At 46.7% G+C, this 18,037-nt stretch overlaps 1 protein-coding gene across 1 annotated transcript in view; it reads left to right on the top strand.

The window, feature by feature from the left end:
- The window catches only part of LOC8053796 (spermatogenesis-defective protein 39 homolog), a 30,021-nt gene extending 12,568 nt beyond the window's left edge, over positions 1-17,453 (top strand). The window contains exons 9-19 of the mRNA XM_029989818.3: positions 547-683; positions 1,846-1,873; positions 3,043-3,116; positions 3,805-3,895; positions 4,828-4,962; positions 11,301-11,342; positions 12,535-12,624; positions 14,672-14,758; positions 15,803-15,892; positions 17,193-17,297; positions 17,378-17,453. Of these exons, the coding sequence (XP_029845678.2) occupies positions 547-683; positions 1,846-1,873; positions 3,043-3,116; positions 3,805-3,895; positions 4,828-4,962; positions 11,301-11,342; positions 12,535-12,624; positions 14,672-14,758; positions 15,803-15,892; positions 17,193-17,297; positions 17,378-17,398 (900 nt within the window). The 3' untranslated portion in view covers positions 17,399-17,453. The remainder of the gene's footprint in view (positions 1-546; positions 684-1,845; positions 1,874-3,042; positions 3,117-3,804; positions 3,896-4,827; positions 4,963-11,300; positions 11,343-12,534; positions 12,625-14,671; positions 14,759-15,802; positions 15,893-17,192; positions 17,298-17,377) is intronic.
- The last annotated feature ends 584 nt before the right edge of the window (positions 17,454-18,037 follow it).

Here is an 18,037-nt window from a genome sequence, read left to right on the forward strand (position 1 = left end):
AGCGAGCGAACAGATGAGCTAGCGAATGAAAGAGCGATCGGTCCACGAAAAGAAGAAAGAACCAAATGCGAACGCCGTGCAAATGGGGGTGTGGTGGGTGAAAGAGCGCGTCGCCGCAGTCGACAGGGTTGTGCGAGGAATGATGGGATGGGGAGAGCGCTATCTCCTTGCAATCATCTGGGTCCTTGCGTTCGAGCATTGCCATTTTTGTGCCGGAAAGGGGCACTAACGGTTGTTGCCGTAAAAATCGAGTGGTCACAAGGGTCGGCATCATCACGGCGTCCCGTCTCGTCAGATGATGATGATGACTGATGACTCTGCCTGGAGAGCGACCTGTGGCAGAACTGGCGTTCGCTGCTTTCACCGCCGCTACTGTCTCGCCATCAGAATCACGACAGGCAATGATGCGACACTTTTACGGCTTCATCAAGTGGAAGTCGAGGGACCACAGATGAGGATGCGGAAAACACACTGGTCAGAGACACGCTTCACTTGCCATAGTGATACTGCTTTTACCACGGGGCGATCTTTGCGGTGTCCATGCAGGTGGTGCTGTTCCTGAAACGCACCCTGAAGCCCTCGCTGTTTAACCAGGAGCTGATGCAGCGACCCAAGGCCATCTCCCACTACGTAAACCACCTGCGCTCCATCCAGGACAACACGCAGCTCGTGGACGTGCTCGGGTGGGCAGCCTTCCTCCGGACTGTCCAAGGCGCCATCCCTGAGAGGGATGCTCGTGCCGGCGGTATTAAATGCATAGCATTTATGGGGCCAGCCCCTGGAGATTTAATTTTCTCGCTCGGACGTAGCCTCAATGGCGTCGCGGTGTCATGTGACGCCACGACGTCGTCCCAAAGGCGCTCTGAACACGCGGAATTTACGGGTCTTGTCACTTTACGTGACTAGATGATGTCACGCGACAGTGCAACGTCATGTCACGTTGTGACGTCTTGTGATGCAGTGAAGTCATGGGGTCATGTGACGTGGTCACGTGATGTCAGGTGACACCATGATACGTCATTGTGACAATGTGTCGCACGACGTGCTGCCCGCTTTCTGTATTCACAAAACCCTCGCAACATGCTCTTCAATGGCCTCCTCACTGTGCGCACAAAAGGAGCGGTGTGAAGAGGCCTAACGAATGCCATGCATTTAGAACACCTTTGGAAAATACCAAGCTGTACTGGGTTTGTCGTGCCGGGCGAGCGTCGTGTTGACAAAAAAGAACGAAGCACGTGCGTGTCTATTGCAGCTGGGGCTTTGGCGCTGGGAAAGGGCGAGTACTGCAGTGATACCCTCGAATTTTCGCCAATAATAGTCGCAATTGAGGCGCAGCGCGTTCAGCCAAATGCGATTGTGCTGGGAGTCACGCGATCGCGCTCCTCCCCGCCTGCTCTTTCTCGCCTTCGGTCGCCTGGCGGCCGAAATGTGCTGGAGGAAGTGGCGGCTGCATACGCTGGAGCAAGGTGCCGATGGTCTCACGCTGGTTGTTAGGGTGGAACCCATCCAACATCAAGATTATGCTGTGCACGAACGTGAAGCAGCACATAGAAAGGAATGTCACTGAGCGAAGAATGGACGCGCTGGGTGCGACCGAGTGATTTGTGCAGCGCGTCCGCGAGAATGTGTTTGATGCTAGCTGTTCTGTGTGTGATCGGTTGTGGTTTACGCCAAACACTGCGCAAGGCAATGTCGCGGGGATTTCTAGTGAATCGCACGACGCAATGTCGCAACGGCCGACGCTGTCCATTTGCATCACGCCGCGTGATCGTCCGCACAATGTTTGCGACTTTACACTTTCTTTGAGTGACAGTGGGCTGAGAAGCTTCACCTTGTTCATTTCAGCATGCTTGGAAGAACTGAAGATGCAGCTGTAAGTTTCTTTCCCAATTTTCATTTATTTTCTTTCTTGTTTTTTGTAAGATGGCTTTATTGGGTATCCTTGCTGTTAGCTTAAGGTGGAAAAGACAGCAGAGGTAATGAGACATTCCATTCGTGGATGGAGACAGCTACTTCATAGTGGCTGCTTGTTGGGTGGCACGAGATAGTTGAGGGATTGTTTGTTAATCCTCTTGAAACCCAGTTTTAACTGGTTCTTTGCACGCGGAGTATCTTTGGGATTGTACACGAGATAACAAACAAGTGCCCTTTTGAAGCAGCTGCTTAGGAGAACATTTCATGGATTGACCGTGACTTTTCATTGTTTTGAGAGGTATAGTTCACCTCACTTCTTTCAGTTCTTGCAAATCTATTTGTGTAACTATTACAAACAGCGTGACTGTATTTGCAATAGAGTTACACTGTTTTCCGTGTAACTCTTTCGTACACAATTCTTTGTGAATGTTGTTTCAAACACAATTCTTTGTGAATGTTAATTTAATTTGAGAAAAACAAAAAACAACAACATTCATATTGTTATTACAGATGCTTTTCTTAGAAATAATGTTTGTTGTGAAATGTTTTTTTTCCCGCTATTGTGGCAATGGCGGTGGTAACACAGAACGTTCCGCCTCAAGCTAGATGCTATCGCAGCTCCGTCATCTCTAGCATCGCGGCAACTTCAGCACCAAAAATTCAGGAATGAGACATGCTGGAATAGAAAAAATGAAAGAGTTGCGCCATGCCGTGACTTCTTTGTGAATGGCCCTATCTAGAAAGTGCAGCAAAATAAAAAGTAAAACTAAGATTAAAAAGAGCATGCACTAGGCAGCAATGCCGAAAGTCCAGTGCTTGCTTGTTTAGTGCGTGTTAGGAGAATGGTGCGTGGCTGGTGTCGCTCTATGTTTGATCACGTGATGTGATCGGCGGGTGTAACTTGGATTTACTCGAGCTAGACATTTGGCTGGCACTTGTGGCCAATCAGTGAGGAGACGAGCGGTGCGTTAGCATTCGGCTGGCACTCGCGCTTTCTTCTGTGTTTGGAGTACAAAACCAGAAATGGTTAGGTGCCAGCGGTATGACACGTCTCGTGTTAGAAAAGACTTTAGTGTGGCGAACATACTGCTTTCGGTAGTAAGGCTAACAAAGAACGTTCTTCTGTAGATGGTGAAATACAAACTTGCCACGGAGATACCTGAAGCGGCCGCAAGACTTAGGAATCTCCAGTCGTGCCTGAAGTACGTCTGTGCTCTCCTTGAACCCACAATATTTTTTTTCATTTTGTGCACAAAGTGACAATATTGAGTTCCGATTCGTGCACTTCACAGTTTGTAAGGAGGTGCTCCTCTTTACAAACTGTAAGGTATAATATCTTGTCAGCATGATTTAAATCAGCCCAAGGCTAGGACAATGAAGGCAACTTGTTTTTTTTGCTTCCTTTAATATATTTTACCCTTGTCAGAGGTCATTTGCATCACGGTAAACTTTCAACAGCTTGCCTGCGGGCAAACTATTCGGTAACCTTTTTTATTGTTTGTAAAAGAAGGTAGCTTTACAGTTCGCAACCTTAACATGATCTGTATAAAAGCTGCCATATTTTTTAGAGTATTTTTCAAACATAACCTTATTCAGCAGAGATTTGCCTGGTCAGCAAATCAGAGACTCAAATTTGAGAAACTGTTCAAGTTTAGTCAGACAAGACTTTTCTTTGGTTAGGATACTTTATACCTCAGCAGGTATATTTTGCATCAACATTTGGTGTACAGTGCTTGGGCGGGCATGCATAGCTGTTTTATAGTTTAAAGAAAAAATTAGAAAACTGTGCTGGGCAAGCTATGATATGAAACTTATGCTTGCCCATATTGACATCGTTTCAAAGAGTCGCCACATTGTAATATTGGTCTTGAAAATATGTTGTGTTTCCAGATCTCATTTTCAGTCAGATCCATTGTTGAGCTTTCAAGCGGAGCTTATAAAAGATGAGATCAAACTACTCGAGATGCAACTTGCTATTGAGGTAAGGCCACTATTTGTTGCAGTAAAATTTTATATCCTTTTATGTTTCGGACATCAGATCTAATATGTAATCTTTTGGGAGAGAAGATTATGTTTTGTGTGGCTTTGCATTTAATCCAAGGGCTACATTCAAGAAGTTCCTCAAATCTGCAAGTACAAATTATGATGTCCTCATGACAGGTCTGATGTACATTTAATTATGTTTTGTTCTTCCTCCTGGGAATGTCGGCAGGCATCAACCAGAGTCAAAAGATTATTAATTGAATTATCCTGTATCAAGAGGTTATCCAGTGGATTGGCCAGTGCAAAGGGATTATCAAGTCGATTAGCCCACACAAAGAGGTTATCCAGTGGGTTATCAAATACCAAAAGATTGCCCACTGCAAAGAGATCATCCATTATGGAGAGATTATCCAGTACAGAGCTCAGTGCAAAGAGATTACGAAGCTGATTATCTAGTGCAGAGGGATCATCTAGCAAGTTATTCATTAGCAAGAGGTTATCCAGGGGATTACCCAGCATAAAGAGATGACTGGGACGGTTATCCAGTACAGGGAGTTTATTCAGCCGGTTATCCAGTACTACCAGGAAGGATGACCACTGGATGGTCTCCAGAGGCGATGCTTTGTTTGGACTACAGTTGTGCATGAGGGGGTTCAGAGATGCTAAAATAATTCTTGAACTAAAAAGAGCAACAATAAAACTGCTGCGGTTGAGGAAATTGGGGTGGTTGGGTAACCCCTGGGCCCCAGAAGCCCAGTTTGAGAACCCGTGATCCAGTAGAATTACCTGGTGCAGAGACTTTTGAGTTGATTACCCGGTACAAGGAGTCTATTCGGTGCCGAAAGATAATCCAGGGGATCATCTAGAGAAAAGCCTGTACATGCTGCGAAAGTGACAGAAAACTGTTTCACGGCCTGCAACTGTGCCCAGGAAGAAGACGCGAGGGTGGAGAAGGAGGGGCAGAACCTGCTCATGCGGGAGTTTCCCCGCAAAGCCTCGGTCGTGGGGACGCCCCTGGTGTCTACACTCTACTACTGCTGCATGTACCACTACAACACGGCAACTGTGAGTAAAGGGGGAAGGTCCGGACCCTTCCAATCTAACGCAGAACCCGATTTTTGTCAGTCTAATTGTTTTGAAAAAACTGTCATGGAGAATCGTCGGGAACGATACAAAAGGATGGGACCGTTATTGAAGTTTAAGGTTAAAGGTCAGTTCACACAGGGGCGTTTTTCCATGTTGCGTTACGGCTGCCTACTTCGCGAGTCACCAGGACATCCGTGCTTCGAATCGAGCGTGGCGACTGGTTCGAGGAGCAGCTTTGTGCGCGATGTACGAAACACGAATGTTCCGGTGACTCCTCATGTAACGTAAAACATCGTAAGCAAAGGCCCCTGTGGGAACCAACCATAAAAGTAGTTCACTGAATCCCGGTTTCTTATGTCATGTTACGGTATGGAAGCTTACGTCTGCTGACGTTGAGAGTCACCTGGACATCCGTGCTTCGCATGAAGCATGGTAACCAATTGAAGGAGTAGCTTAGCATGCGGCATACGAATCACGGGTGTTTTAGTGAGTCGTAATGTAACGTGAGAAAACGTAAGCAAATGTGCCTGTGTAAATGGGCCTTTATACACCATATCTTCCAGACCAGAGTTGGTAGACTACACAGGTGTAGAAGTTGAAGTTTTACGTGGTGTAGATTATCTACAAGTGCGGACTTTACGAGGGTTTGTTTTTTCTGGATCGTTCATCGCGACAAGACGTGACATATTTTGTGAGTGACGGAGTGCATATTAACAATAATTTAGGAGACAAGTTTCTTTGTGAGTTAATAAGGCAGGCATTTGTGATGGTGTAGTGCGCAGGCGAAAATTTTTATGTGCAGGCTATTCTCTGGGTGACGACTTAAAACCTTATACTGCATTATACCGTATCTTCTGGACTATGCAAAGCGCAAGTTTGTCTGCTTCTTGCACAGGGGCTGCGATGATGTCGGAATGGGCGCGTTCAGTAGCGCCTCCCTTGCCTCCGAACGGAGTGCCTCGAGTCGGAGTCATCGGAGCGCCTACTGAACGGCAAAAAAAACCCGCGGCTCCAAACCTGCTTCTACGCAACTTCCGCTTCCTCCCCTGTGCCAGACGGTCTCCGAATAAACTGGAAGCAGACGATGGCAAGCACGATCGCTTTTATTTGACGCCGGTATTGAAGAAGTCTTGACAAGGTCGTTGAAGAAAAAGCGGTTGATTGTACACATCAGCGCTGCTGTTCGAAGCGATGCAACGCGATCGAGCCCTTCGCTTGGCGGCGCAAAGGCAACTACTGTTATAAAAGCCGACAAAAATCGTCGTCAGTACACGCAAAATACAGAGCTCAGCGAATCTACCCCGCCGGTTGCGATACTTTTATACGGCCATAAGTTTGTTCTGCCCTTCGTAATGAACTTCCTATAAAATGTATTCGTATACACATGGGAAGTTCGGCCGCGCTCGGCGATCAAGGTTTTGTCGGCCGAAGCGAGCCTCAGTCAACGTGCACCCCGATTTAGCTACGCAAACAAAACATTAATCGGTATCATGCTCTGCGTGAGTGTCCAACCGGCTTCCAAAGTCGCGTTTATACCCTGTTTTGCTCTGTTGAGCGCGGACAGGACTATCGTCATACCGAGTTTCTGTGCAACGGTGATCAAGACACGGCGTCAAATGAACGTTTGCGTTGTTTATTAGAACATTCAAACCAAACAAGATACGGTCCAATGCATTTTCCGAAAGAGCCTTACCTGAAAAAGATAATCGAACGCGTTATTCGTCTTACCTTGAGCACTTTTCATTAACAAAAGCGAGCAAACCGCGCACCCGCGACAGAACCGAAGCAGCTTATTCCGCCATATTGTTTGTTTTTTCCTCTTTTAACGCCGGAAATCGTCACCAGTCAGGAAATGACGTCATTTTAGCTCCTTTGACTCTACGTGCACCGTCTCCGGACTCGGTGCTTCGGAGCTTGACTCTGAAGCCCCGGAGTTACGTGCACCGGAAGTGACTTTTGGCCGTCCAGTGGAAGGAGTCGGTGACTCCTTGACTCCGGGGCCGCTACTGAACGCGCCCATTGCCGATCTCTTATTGGCTGATTGAAAAACAAATAGTGGGTAGACTTCGAGGCATCTAGTATTGAGTTCTACCCACTGTCCTTTCAATCAAAGACAACTGGAGCTCGGCATCGTTCTGACGTCACCGCAGCTTCTGAGCAGGAAGCGGACAACTCGCTCTCCGCATGGTCCGTAAGATACAATATAAAGTTTAAAAGCCCATAGAGCCCATTTAAAATCAACGTAAGTAGGATGCCCCAGCGGACTCGAGTCTGGAACTGCGCAGTGGCAGTTGGATGCTATAGTCACTGAGACGCATAGTACAGCTGCGTCAAGAATTAGAAACAGAGCTGATTGTGGCTGTGTCGGAGAGAGTGGCGTCGTGCGGGACCACGCGCTCGCTCACCTAAAAGAAGGTGTTTGTGGAGGGTTTGCACCAGTGCCTTGACCTTGCACAAAGCACACACCCCGTATGCAGTTTGTGCTAGGCCCGCTTGGCTCGGACAAGCTCTAATCTGTGCGGTTTGTGCTGGACAGATTCCGTGATCCTTGTTCTTTGGTGGCACGATTGAGCCTGTGTAGTTTTGAAAGCACCTAGATAGGTCACCTATGTATTAAAATAAAGATTCCTCTCCCCCTCCCCCTCGCCCCAAGATGTTACTGCATTGTTTACGTCTCGTCAACATGAGCCTCGTGACGTAAATAGAAAGATGGGATGTGCACGTGCATGCCAGTGTTGGTGGTAATGTTAGCAGCGTAACGCTGCTAACATTACCGCATTACTTTTTTTGGCTAACATAGTCAAATACTCATTACATTTTCAAAACGGTGTCAGATGACATATTTACATTACTTATTTAGAGTAACGGGTAACATAGTTACATTAGTCAATGCATCTTCCCGAAACAAGGAAAAAGATTATACAACTTTTTGTGTGTTTTTTAGGTGCCACATTATTCGAATTTCTGCATTCTTCGCGTTTTTCTTTGTGTATTTCCTGGTGAGTGCTTAGTTGGAGGCAAAAAAAGATAGGGTAGTCGTGTTAATACGTAGTGAGAGATGGGCTAGTTGGTACATAGTTCCTTTTGACAAATGCGCCACAAGACAGGGACATAAATCAATAGTGAGTGCTTGTGCTGTGTCTGTTACTTTATGTTGATCCTTGTAATGTGGCACTTTTGCCAAAAGGTAATTGCATTAAATTTCTGCATGCATGTAATGTTCCTTGAAATGTGGTGCTTGGGCACACCTCTGGCATCTAAACAGTAGAATGTTCCAAATCATGATTAAAAAGAAATGCAAAAGCATTGTGCATTACTTTTGATTGGTAACGGTAAAGCATATTCCCTTTATTGTGAGGTAATGTAGGCCAGCAACATGTTTCTTTTATTTTCAAGTAATGAGCAACGTATTTCGTTTGCTTTTTTTTTTTTTTTCGGCAAAATCTTTAACATTGACGTGTGCATACGAGCGCACATCCCGCCTTTCGCATGACTTGTCGATTGCATTGTCCTCACTCCTTTTGTGGCCACGCCAGCTTTCTTCCCAAGCTTATCTCGCGCACGGAGACTCAAGGCTGGCGGGCCTGCGCAGAACAGTGCACGGTGCACAAAATGTGCGAGGAATATTTTTTTTTAGAAATCCGGGCCTTAGGGGGGCACTAAAGTGCGTTTTGAGATCCTCGTTTTATGGCCGTTATTCAGTCTACGAGCTCTAGGTATCCTAAAAAGACCGAAATTACATTCATGCTCGGCCGATTTGCGCATTAAAGAAAGCGATCAAAGTTCCCGACACTTATCGTCGGTGCAGAACGACAGATAGTGCTACCGAACCTCGCTGAATGTGGTGGAACGACGGAGGGCAACTGTTAGCCACTCTCGAGCGATAGGTTCCCGTGTGAACGAGCGGCATTGGTTGGCCGCTCGTCCACGCGAGAACCCATCGCTTGTGAGTGGCTGACAAGTGCTGACCGTCGTTCAACTATGTTCAGCGAGGCTCGGCAGCACCATCTGTCGTTTTGTGCCGACGGTAAAGGTAGGGAACTTTGGTCACTTTTTAATATGCAAATCGACCGTGCATGAAAAGAGCTCGTAGATTGAGTTACGACCATGGAACGAGGATCTCGAAAAGCACTTTCGTGTCTGTTTATTAAGTTAAGGGTGTGTAAATTATAGGAAGGCGCATATTATGCGAGTCAAGTATTTTGTCTCACCTTTCACCATAGGTCGGCATTTTAGAGCCCCTTCATTCACCATCACATCACAAACAAAATCACGTCCCCAAATTCATTCACATTCACGTCACAAGCTACTCCGACCTCCTAAAGTCACGGCCCTTCACATCCCGGCGTTCAACCGCGCCAAAACTTCATCCCCTTCACATCACGGCTTTCAAACTCCGCCGAGAATTCATCCCCTTCACATCACGGCGTTCGACCGCGCCAAGAATTCATCCCCATCACATCACTGCCGCCTCCGAATTCATGGCGTCCTTCACCATCACATCACCAATTCCCGAAGTCATTCACCATCACCACGAATTCATCGGAATTCACCATCGTGAATTCATCGGAATTCATTATCACTTCACGAATTCATCTGAACTCACCATCACTTCACGAATTCATCCGAATTCACCATCACATCATGAATTCATCTGAATTCACCATCACATCACAAATTCATCCGAATTCACCATCACATCATGAATTCATCCGAATTCACCATCACTTCAGGAAGTTATTCACCATCACGGTCAACACGAATTCACCGGAATCCACTATAACATCATGAATTCCACATTATTCACGAAGTCATTCAGGTTCGTTCTGGTTAAATTCGACTTCACGGCTGGTAGCCCTTCACGAGTTCGCAGTTCTTGCGGAATAGGACTGTGGCGTCTTTCTGTGTCAGCCGCTTGAAACCAGGACCTGACTCCGCCGGGGAAGTGCAGTATCTCGAGTGCGCGAAAGACAAACCACATTGATAGAGCGCCAACCCAGCCAATGCCGCGCTGCGATCGTGTCACGTGAATGTGCTCTGTTCGCCGCTGCGTGGAACAGGCAGGTCACGTGATAAGGTCTCGGCGCTGGATTACGTGCGCCTGCTCGTGAAGTCGGCTTCGTCTCTTTTGAAACGATATTTGGCTGCGCCGCATAGACGAAGTGGCGCCTGCTGCTTCTAGTGCTTGCGGACAGCGCGGCTGCGCCACGCACGACCCACGAGCGAAACAGCACAGCGAGAGCCTTTAGGGATTCCGGACCATATGCCCCGACACACGGAAGGACAAGGTCGGCAAGGAACTCAATTGATTCACAAGGAACCGCTCAGAACAACGGAAAAATTAAATGTCAAGTGCGAAAGAAAACGTCTATCCCCCCCCCCCCCCCCCCCTTCCATTGCCAGTGCCACCGCACTTCCTTTATAAACAGCTGTTACTACGAAAGTGCTCGACAAAGGGCCACCGCGCTGAGGCGCGCACGGCTACACAGCGAGACTGATGCCCAAACCGCTAATGTCAAATGGGTTCCTGCAGTTCGCGGTGAAGGATGAAAAAAACCAGCAAGCAAGCAAGCACCTGCGTAACCTGTTTTCCGCCTATTCTGAATTCATAACAGTATTCACAATCACGTCGAGAATTAAGTTCACGGTTTTACTTTCCATCACGAACGTATTAAGTTCACGAGCCACGCACATCACAATTTCATCGTGTTCAAAATGCCATTCACCATCACGTCATGAATTTATTGAGTCATTCACATCACAATGAATTCTATTCAGTTCACAAAGTCCTTCACAATCACAACACATCATGAGTTCATTCAAATTCACGAAGTCATTCAACATCACATCCCGAATTCATTCAAATTCACAAAGTCATTCACCATCACATCACGAATTCATTCAAATTCACGGTCACTTACCATCACATCACGACTTCACGACTTCATTCACCATCACATCACGAATTCATTCAAATTCACGAATTCATTCACCATCACATTACGAATTCATTCAAATTCACGAAGTCATTCACCATCACATCACGAATTCATTCAAATTCACAAAGTCATTCACCATCACATCATGATTTTTTCCAAATTCACGAATTCATTCACAGCCATTCAGATTCACGCCGTGAATGTGAGTGAAGGTGAATGAGCGAGTTCATGAATGAATTTGCCGAGGTATGCCTTTCACGCTCGTGGATTTTTCCCTTGTTGTTTCAGGTTATTTTGTGTTCAGTTTCCTGAAACTCTATATGCTGTCCGATTGTTTTTCTCCGTAATCATATCTTACTAATTGTTTTTTTTTTCCAGAGCAACATATCCAATCCAAGCCAGATGAAGGCACTGTTCAATGTAAGTGGCGATTACGGGGCCAACACTATGGTGCCTGGAATGCGTCTCGGACTGGCGTGTTTTCCATGTCCTAAAGAGCGGTCCCTCGATTTCTGCCCAGTGATGCCGTAGTAATGTCGTGCTGTCGCCGGTCGCGATATCCTGGCGGCGTCACAGCGGCGACAACCAAGTCTTTAGTTGTCATCATCACCGGCAAAGGGCATCATGTGAAAATATTGCGTCCCTGATTGGCTCCTGCCGCCTCAAACGTGTTCGAGTTACTCAGAGTTGCTTACTTGTTTCGAGCCTGATCCGATCTCGGCAATTTGTGTCGATCTAGGGAAAGCTAGGAAAAAACCCGGCAGCAACCCCAAAATTGCTGAGAAAGTTGCCCCGTCTGAAGTGGGCCTAACAGCATACAGTCAGGGCACTCCGTTCCTTTTCAAAGTTTGGTGCAAGTTGTCCGGGTCACCCTGTATATCTTACGCCGTGCTCCAGGATGAGCGTCCTACCTTCAGCAACACTTCAGTGCTTTTAAAGGGGCACTAAAGTGCTTTTTGAGATCCTTGTTCTATTGTCATAACTCATTCTATGAGCTCTAAGCACGCTACAAAACTCGAAATTACATTCATGTGCGACCAATTTGCATATTAAGAAAGTGATCAACAATGGCAACACTTACCGATGGTGCAGAACGACAGACGGCACTACCAAACCTTGCAGGATATGGTCGAACGATGGACGACGCTTGCCAGCCACTCGCAAGCGATGGCTTCCCGTGTGAACGACCAGCCGTTCAGTCCCGCTCGTCGAAGTGGGAACCCATCGCTTGCGAGTGGCTGACAAGCATCGTCCGTCATTCGACTATACATATTCGGCAAATTTTGGAAGCGCTGCCCGTCTTTTTGCGCCATCGGTAAGTGTTGCCATTGTTGATAATTTTTTTAACATGCAAATCGTCCAAGCATGAATGTAATTTCGGGTTTTTTAGGATGCTTAGAGCTCATAGAATGACCTATAACAATAGAAAAAGGATGTCAGAAAGCACTTCAGCACCCCTTTCAGGGCTTTGCACGTGTACATGCAGCCCTTACACAACGGAAGGCAATGGGCTCGTTCTGGATGCTGGGTACCCAAAAGGGGCTCCCTGCCACTCTTGTCCTGTCGTTGACCACAGCCACGTTCTTGCAACCCTGTAACTGTTCACTTGCAGCTCACGGAAAAGCAGTTCACATGGACTGCGCTCTCCGCCCTGGCCCAGATCAAGCACTGGAAAGAGGTCGACAACCTCTTTCAGGGCAAGGTAGGTGCCACTCAACTACGCGCAACGCCGGACGTCTAGGTCCAGAGGCTGGTTGACACGTTTGCGTTTGAGTGGGAGCGAGTGTGTTGTGACCGCTTGGGACTGCTTACGATGAGAAAACACGCTAGTGGCATTTGTGACGTCGCCTTAGAAATACTTCCGACGTGCGCATAACCGTGCTTGTATTTGGCTCGAGAACCGTCAGTAAAAATAAAAGAAAAAGTCCGGCTCCTTGTGGGGCGTTGCTAATTTTCCCCTCCAGATGTTCAATTAAGACATATGTAGGTGCACCTTAGATTAGCTTTATGTTATTCGACCAAGGCGTACACGTTTCGAATGCGAAGGGCATCGTTTGTTCTTTCGACAACCAAATCTCGTGAGAACTACTTTGCGCAGCGCACAAACAATGCGCAGAACGTCCTTTTTTTCTCGACATGACAATGACAAGTGTAGACTGAAAGATTTGTAGCATTTGCGAGATGAAATCTATGTAACCTCTACGAGAAACGGTCGCTAATGACTAGGATTTTGTGTTTTTCGTGAATACCGATAAACCTCGTAATCAACTCCAGAGCCGTTTTCTTTTGTCAAAATCGGGAAAAAACTGAAAAACCCCGAATCGGGGATGTCCTTAAGTAAAAGAAAACACGAGCTTCGCGGTAATTTAACTATCGTCTAGCTTCTAGAAATGTCTGCGAGGCAATTCTTTCTTCGGAGCCACACATCTTTATCCGATTTGTTCTTATAGATGCGGGAATTTTTTCCAAGCATTCGGGTCTCCTCCATGTTCCCCGGAAGTTGGGAAATTCCATACCCGAGTCTCATTTCTTGCGACATAAGCCTCAGTAAACTCTGAATTTTGAATATAAAAAATTGATACCGAAAAAAAAAAAAAAAAAGATTGATTCTGTGGGAGAAAACAAACTCGAAAAAACGCCCCCAAATTTAAAGTAAAAAAAAAAAAAAAAAAAAAAAGACCCTTGAAATTGCGTTACTTTGCTCTCAACATTGTCAGAATTACCTAAGGCGCACGGTAAAAGCACAATGTGTAAAGTATAACCGGATCAGAGGAGGCGTTCTTGGGCCACCCTTTGTAGGACACCACTGTAGCGGGGGCCACCCAACAGATTGCACCAGCAGTCACAAGCAATTGCTAAAGAGCCTAGATCGTGGAGAGGGTCCTTTAGAAACCACGGGGAGCATTTGCAATTCACTGGCAGACGCCTCCCGTGCCAATTGGTCACAAGTTCGCACACGCTACATTGCACATGGCGAGGAGGAGAGCTAGGAAAGAGAGGCAGAGCGGCTCGCCGACGATCAGCGTGTTCATCACCTCCTCGCAGCTTGTATTGCAAACATGGCCCATAAACCATGCGACTCCGTTCAAGCAGTTGGACACTGTAATACACGTCCTCTAAAGGCCCGTTCACACTCTTGCGACCTCTTAAACCTGGGTTCCTTAAAACTTCTTAAACCAGGAACACACTGGCGCCATCTATTGGGAAGCACTGTAAACTCGGCGGTTCGGCATATTTTTTTTATTTCTCGCGCATTACCCTGTCTTTCTTGGCTCGAAAAACTTTTGTCAATGTTATAAACGAGCCTTTCTATGGGTATTACGCACATTTGACCTCGGAAATTCCGCAAAACCGTCGATCTTGTGAAATGCAGTTCCAGGGTCACCGCATAGATGGCGCCACAATGCCAGTGTGTTCCCTCATTCTAAAAACATTTAAGAAGTTTCGTCTCTCTCAGTCGTACTCGGTCGCAAGAGTGTGAACGGGCCTTTACAATTACAACATGGACTATCACGCTCGAGCGCAAATGCGCGAACGAGAATTTACCCAACCGAGGTCTCTGAACCTCTCTGAGGTAGGTCAAAGGCTATCTGGAACTTCTCCCAAATCTTTCAATTTCTGATTACTGCAAAATAATAAAAAAAAAATTAAAAGAGGAGTTTGGCTTTGAGTGTATGATGGATGGAACATTACGACGCGTTTCTTACGAAAGTGCGCAAATGAACCGAAGGAATCTATTTTTTTTGCAGTCGTGGCTGGGAAAATCGAAGATGCGCTGCTGCATTGGATTTGACAAGGCTGTCGAGGTCCTTGCCAAAGCGCAGGCTCCACCCGAGGTATGATCACCCGCTGCTTTCCAACGTTCCTGGACTGGGGTCGGCAACGTAGGGCCTGCAGGTCACATCCGTGATCTTGGGCTCTAGTAAATCTTGTTGGGCAGTGCTCAAACAATTGGTCATTCCTCATTGACATGGACACCAATCATATGGGTATCGCACTATACAAAGAACCTTTTTAGGGGATGAACTGTTTAAATACATGCATTTTGGCCTCATTATTATGGAGAAATCGCCTCATGGACACTTTTTGGCTGGAATGGGGGTGCCCATATGAACGAGACAACACTATTATGTTGACTGTCCCCCCGCCGCCAAAACATATATACTAATCTGACATTGGTTCTTGTCAGGTTTATTAGGAGGTGCATAGTGTTTGGGATAATTAAGTGTTCAATTAACTCTACTTATCAAACAAAGTAATTCTGTTTTGTGCATGTTTAGGCAGCAGGAAGCCAGTTAGCCCCAATGGGCATCCGAGGTCTCTGCTGTAGACGAGAAATTTAGCGAGTGCTAGCCTGGGGTGCTCTAGCGACACACGACTGCACGCCGGTACGATGCTCATCCAGACCAGATGAAAATGGGCAGTGGTGGGGATTAGACCCAAGATACCTGGGTTCTGCAGTGCAAGATTTCACTTCACGTGCTCCGCGTAGCAGTGCATTCTCGGACGCCTATACCCCTAATTATCGAAAGCGAAGACATAGCTTAAATTAGGAACTTGTTTGACATCATTAAAAGCAGCCGAATATGTTGGTTCTCGGAAGAAATAAGCTTCATGCATCATTTTACCGTCTCCTAAAGAAACGAGTCAGAATGCACTAATATTCTGTTAGCTGTTTATCAATAGAATGTCAATGCCAACCGAAAAGATGCAGCCATTAGACTACTGCTGTCTACTACTTTCCTTGATTGGTGACTTGATTACTTCAATATTCAAAATTTTAACTTCCCCCGGCCCCCTCACAGCCCTAGACACCAACTGCATTGTCTAACTATCGGGTTAGTGGTGCATTTCAACGGCTCTGCATTTCCTTCTTCGAGGTGTTCGAGCGATATCTGCAGTTGGTGGACGACACGGACAGGCGGCTGTCTCTGGCGACGCAGTACAAGTGCCACAGGGTGGCCATTGATGTGAGTATCTGCCCGTAGAACTCGGCACAAGATGCGGGCACTCGTTTGCTCTGGGCGGAATGTTCGACGCGGAGGCTTTTTCTATTTATTAACGGAACCAGCGCATCTGTTATGTCTACCCTACACATCACCTTGCGGTGGACTCCAGCGGATGCCACAAGCAATCCCGGCCAACCTAGTACTGCAAACGTACGACACGACTAAGTGCGTCGCACGTTGCTGCGCCTCTCCGGACTGTCACGGGACATTCACACTTATTTGTATTGGCTTCGACGGCTTGGATCCTCTGCCGGCCATCGTAAGATGTAACCGAGTAAGCGTGAAATAATCGGCATTACATTACAGTTGCCAATCAAAATGTTAGACGTGCTCAATTATCCCAACACTTTTGTGCTGCAGACACTCGGCTCGTAGAGCTAGTGCATGGCAGCGAGCGGAATTTCGGATGCCGTACAAGTACCAGTTGCTCTACCTTTCGGACTTGGTTCGAACTCCTTGTCTCGCTGCGGCGCGGAGACTTGCCCGAGAAAGTTTGGTGCTTCTAAACACGTCCGTTGATGCTTTCAGTGACCGGAAACAAATGCCTGACCGTAAGCACTTTGTGGCTTTCACGCCAGTCGTCCTCACTTCAGAGCTGCTTGTTTGATGGCACGCAGTAGTAGTACCGTGCTACTAAACCCATTACTTGCCATAGAAGGGAAGCTCCGGCATTTTTTTTTTTGCTACTCGCATTGAATACATTTTTGGAGTGCCCAGCATATTTAAGTATTCCTAAATTCCAAATAGCCATTGAGAAAATGGCAAATCGAAGATTGTGCTAAAACCAACGTTCGCATTTTCCCGCCCTCTCCGGCAAGGCGACGTCACATGTTGCGTAACTTGCTAGTCTTGCAGGCAGTCTAAAAAACAGAGTATTTTGTGCCTTTTCCCTCTATTTCGATGGCACTCCGAGCTCTCCCAGCACTTGTTTCATACGATCAAACTTCTCGTAACCAGTCGGGAACACGCCGTACTGCCCAACGTTGTACTGCCCCCATGCTATTACAAGATCGGACGTCACGTTTTCAGCGTTGCCAGTACAACCTCTCGGACCAAAAAATTAAAAAAATTCCATAACTTCACGAAAAAAAATAAATATTCTTTTGAACTGTAATTTGGGTTAGTAGTTCAGATGTCCCTCTTAATGTGGTGAACCAATTTTGAGGCAAATCAGCAACTCTCAAACGTTTGCCAGAGCTCCCCCCTAAGGGTAAAGTTTGAATAGCCAGCTCTGTCATCTTTTTGCTTCTTACCGTTGCAGACGCTCGTGTCGCTTCGAGACAGACAGAGACTGATCAGATACAGGGACGACTTGACGCCACAGAGCGCCCCTTTCGTCGAGGTGCAGCACGTCTTGAACAACTCGGTGAGTGACATCCGTCGAACCGGGAGTGCCGCATATCAAAACTTGTTCTAATGTCAACTTTTTTTTTTGCCGTTGAACAGGTGGTGAAGTGGAAGAACTAGGATCTTTGACTGCCGGCTAGGTCAACAAAAATAAAATTATATTTTTTCATATTTATTTTGGAGGTCAGCTTGGAGTGATGCACATTGCCGTTTCTGACACGGTGGGAACATTCCGAATTTTGAGGAGGAGTGATAAAATACTTTTTTTCTTTTCTCTCTGGCACTGTGGGACGGTTTCACGCAACATACTTCCGGTTCAAACTTGCACCGACGCCATGTTGCTAAACTTCCGCCCAGTCTATGTGCGGTGCTGGAACTTTTCAGGTCGCTCGAGTTCTTTCGTGTGGTGATCGACAGCGGCAGACAGTGTAGTTGGGAACATAAAGGAACATCGGCCGTTACTCGATTTTTATGCCTACTGGTCTTTGTTTGGACTTGAAACAAGCCGGCGGTCGAGGGGTCAGCCAAAATGGCCCCAATCAATGCCACCAAAGCAACTCAAAAAAAAAGAAAAAGCAGAGTAGGCACGGTTTAGACGGCACAACTGCGTTCCCGGTCGTACTTACCCAAGTTCTGTTGTAGACGGAGCCATTAACCACGCTTCCGCATTTCATCAACACTAAAAATGACGGCAATTGCCACAGGTGTGAGCGCAGCCAGTGGCTAGGAGATGTACAAACACAGACTAAAAAGTGCAAA

This window comes from Ixodes scapularis, unplaced genomic scaffold (genome assembly GCF_016920785.2).
Source record: "Ixodes scapularis isolate PalLabHiFi unplaced genomic scaffold, ASM1692078v2 PGA_scaffold10__122_contigs__length_95168666, whole genome shotgun sequence".
NCBI lineage: Eukaryota > Metazoa > Arthropoda > Arachnida > Ixodida > Ixodidae > Ixodes > Ixodes scapularis.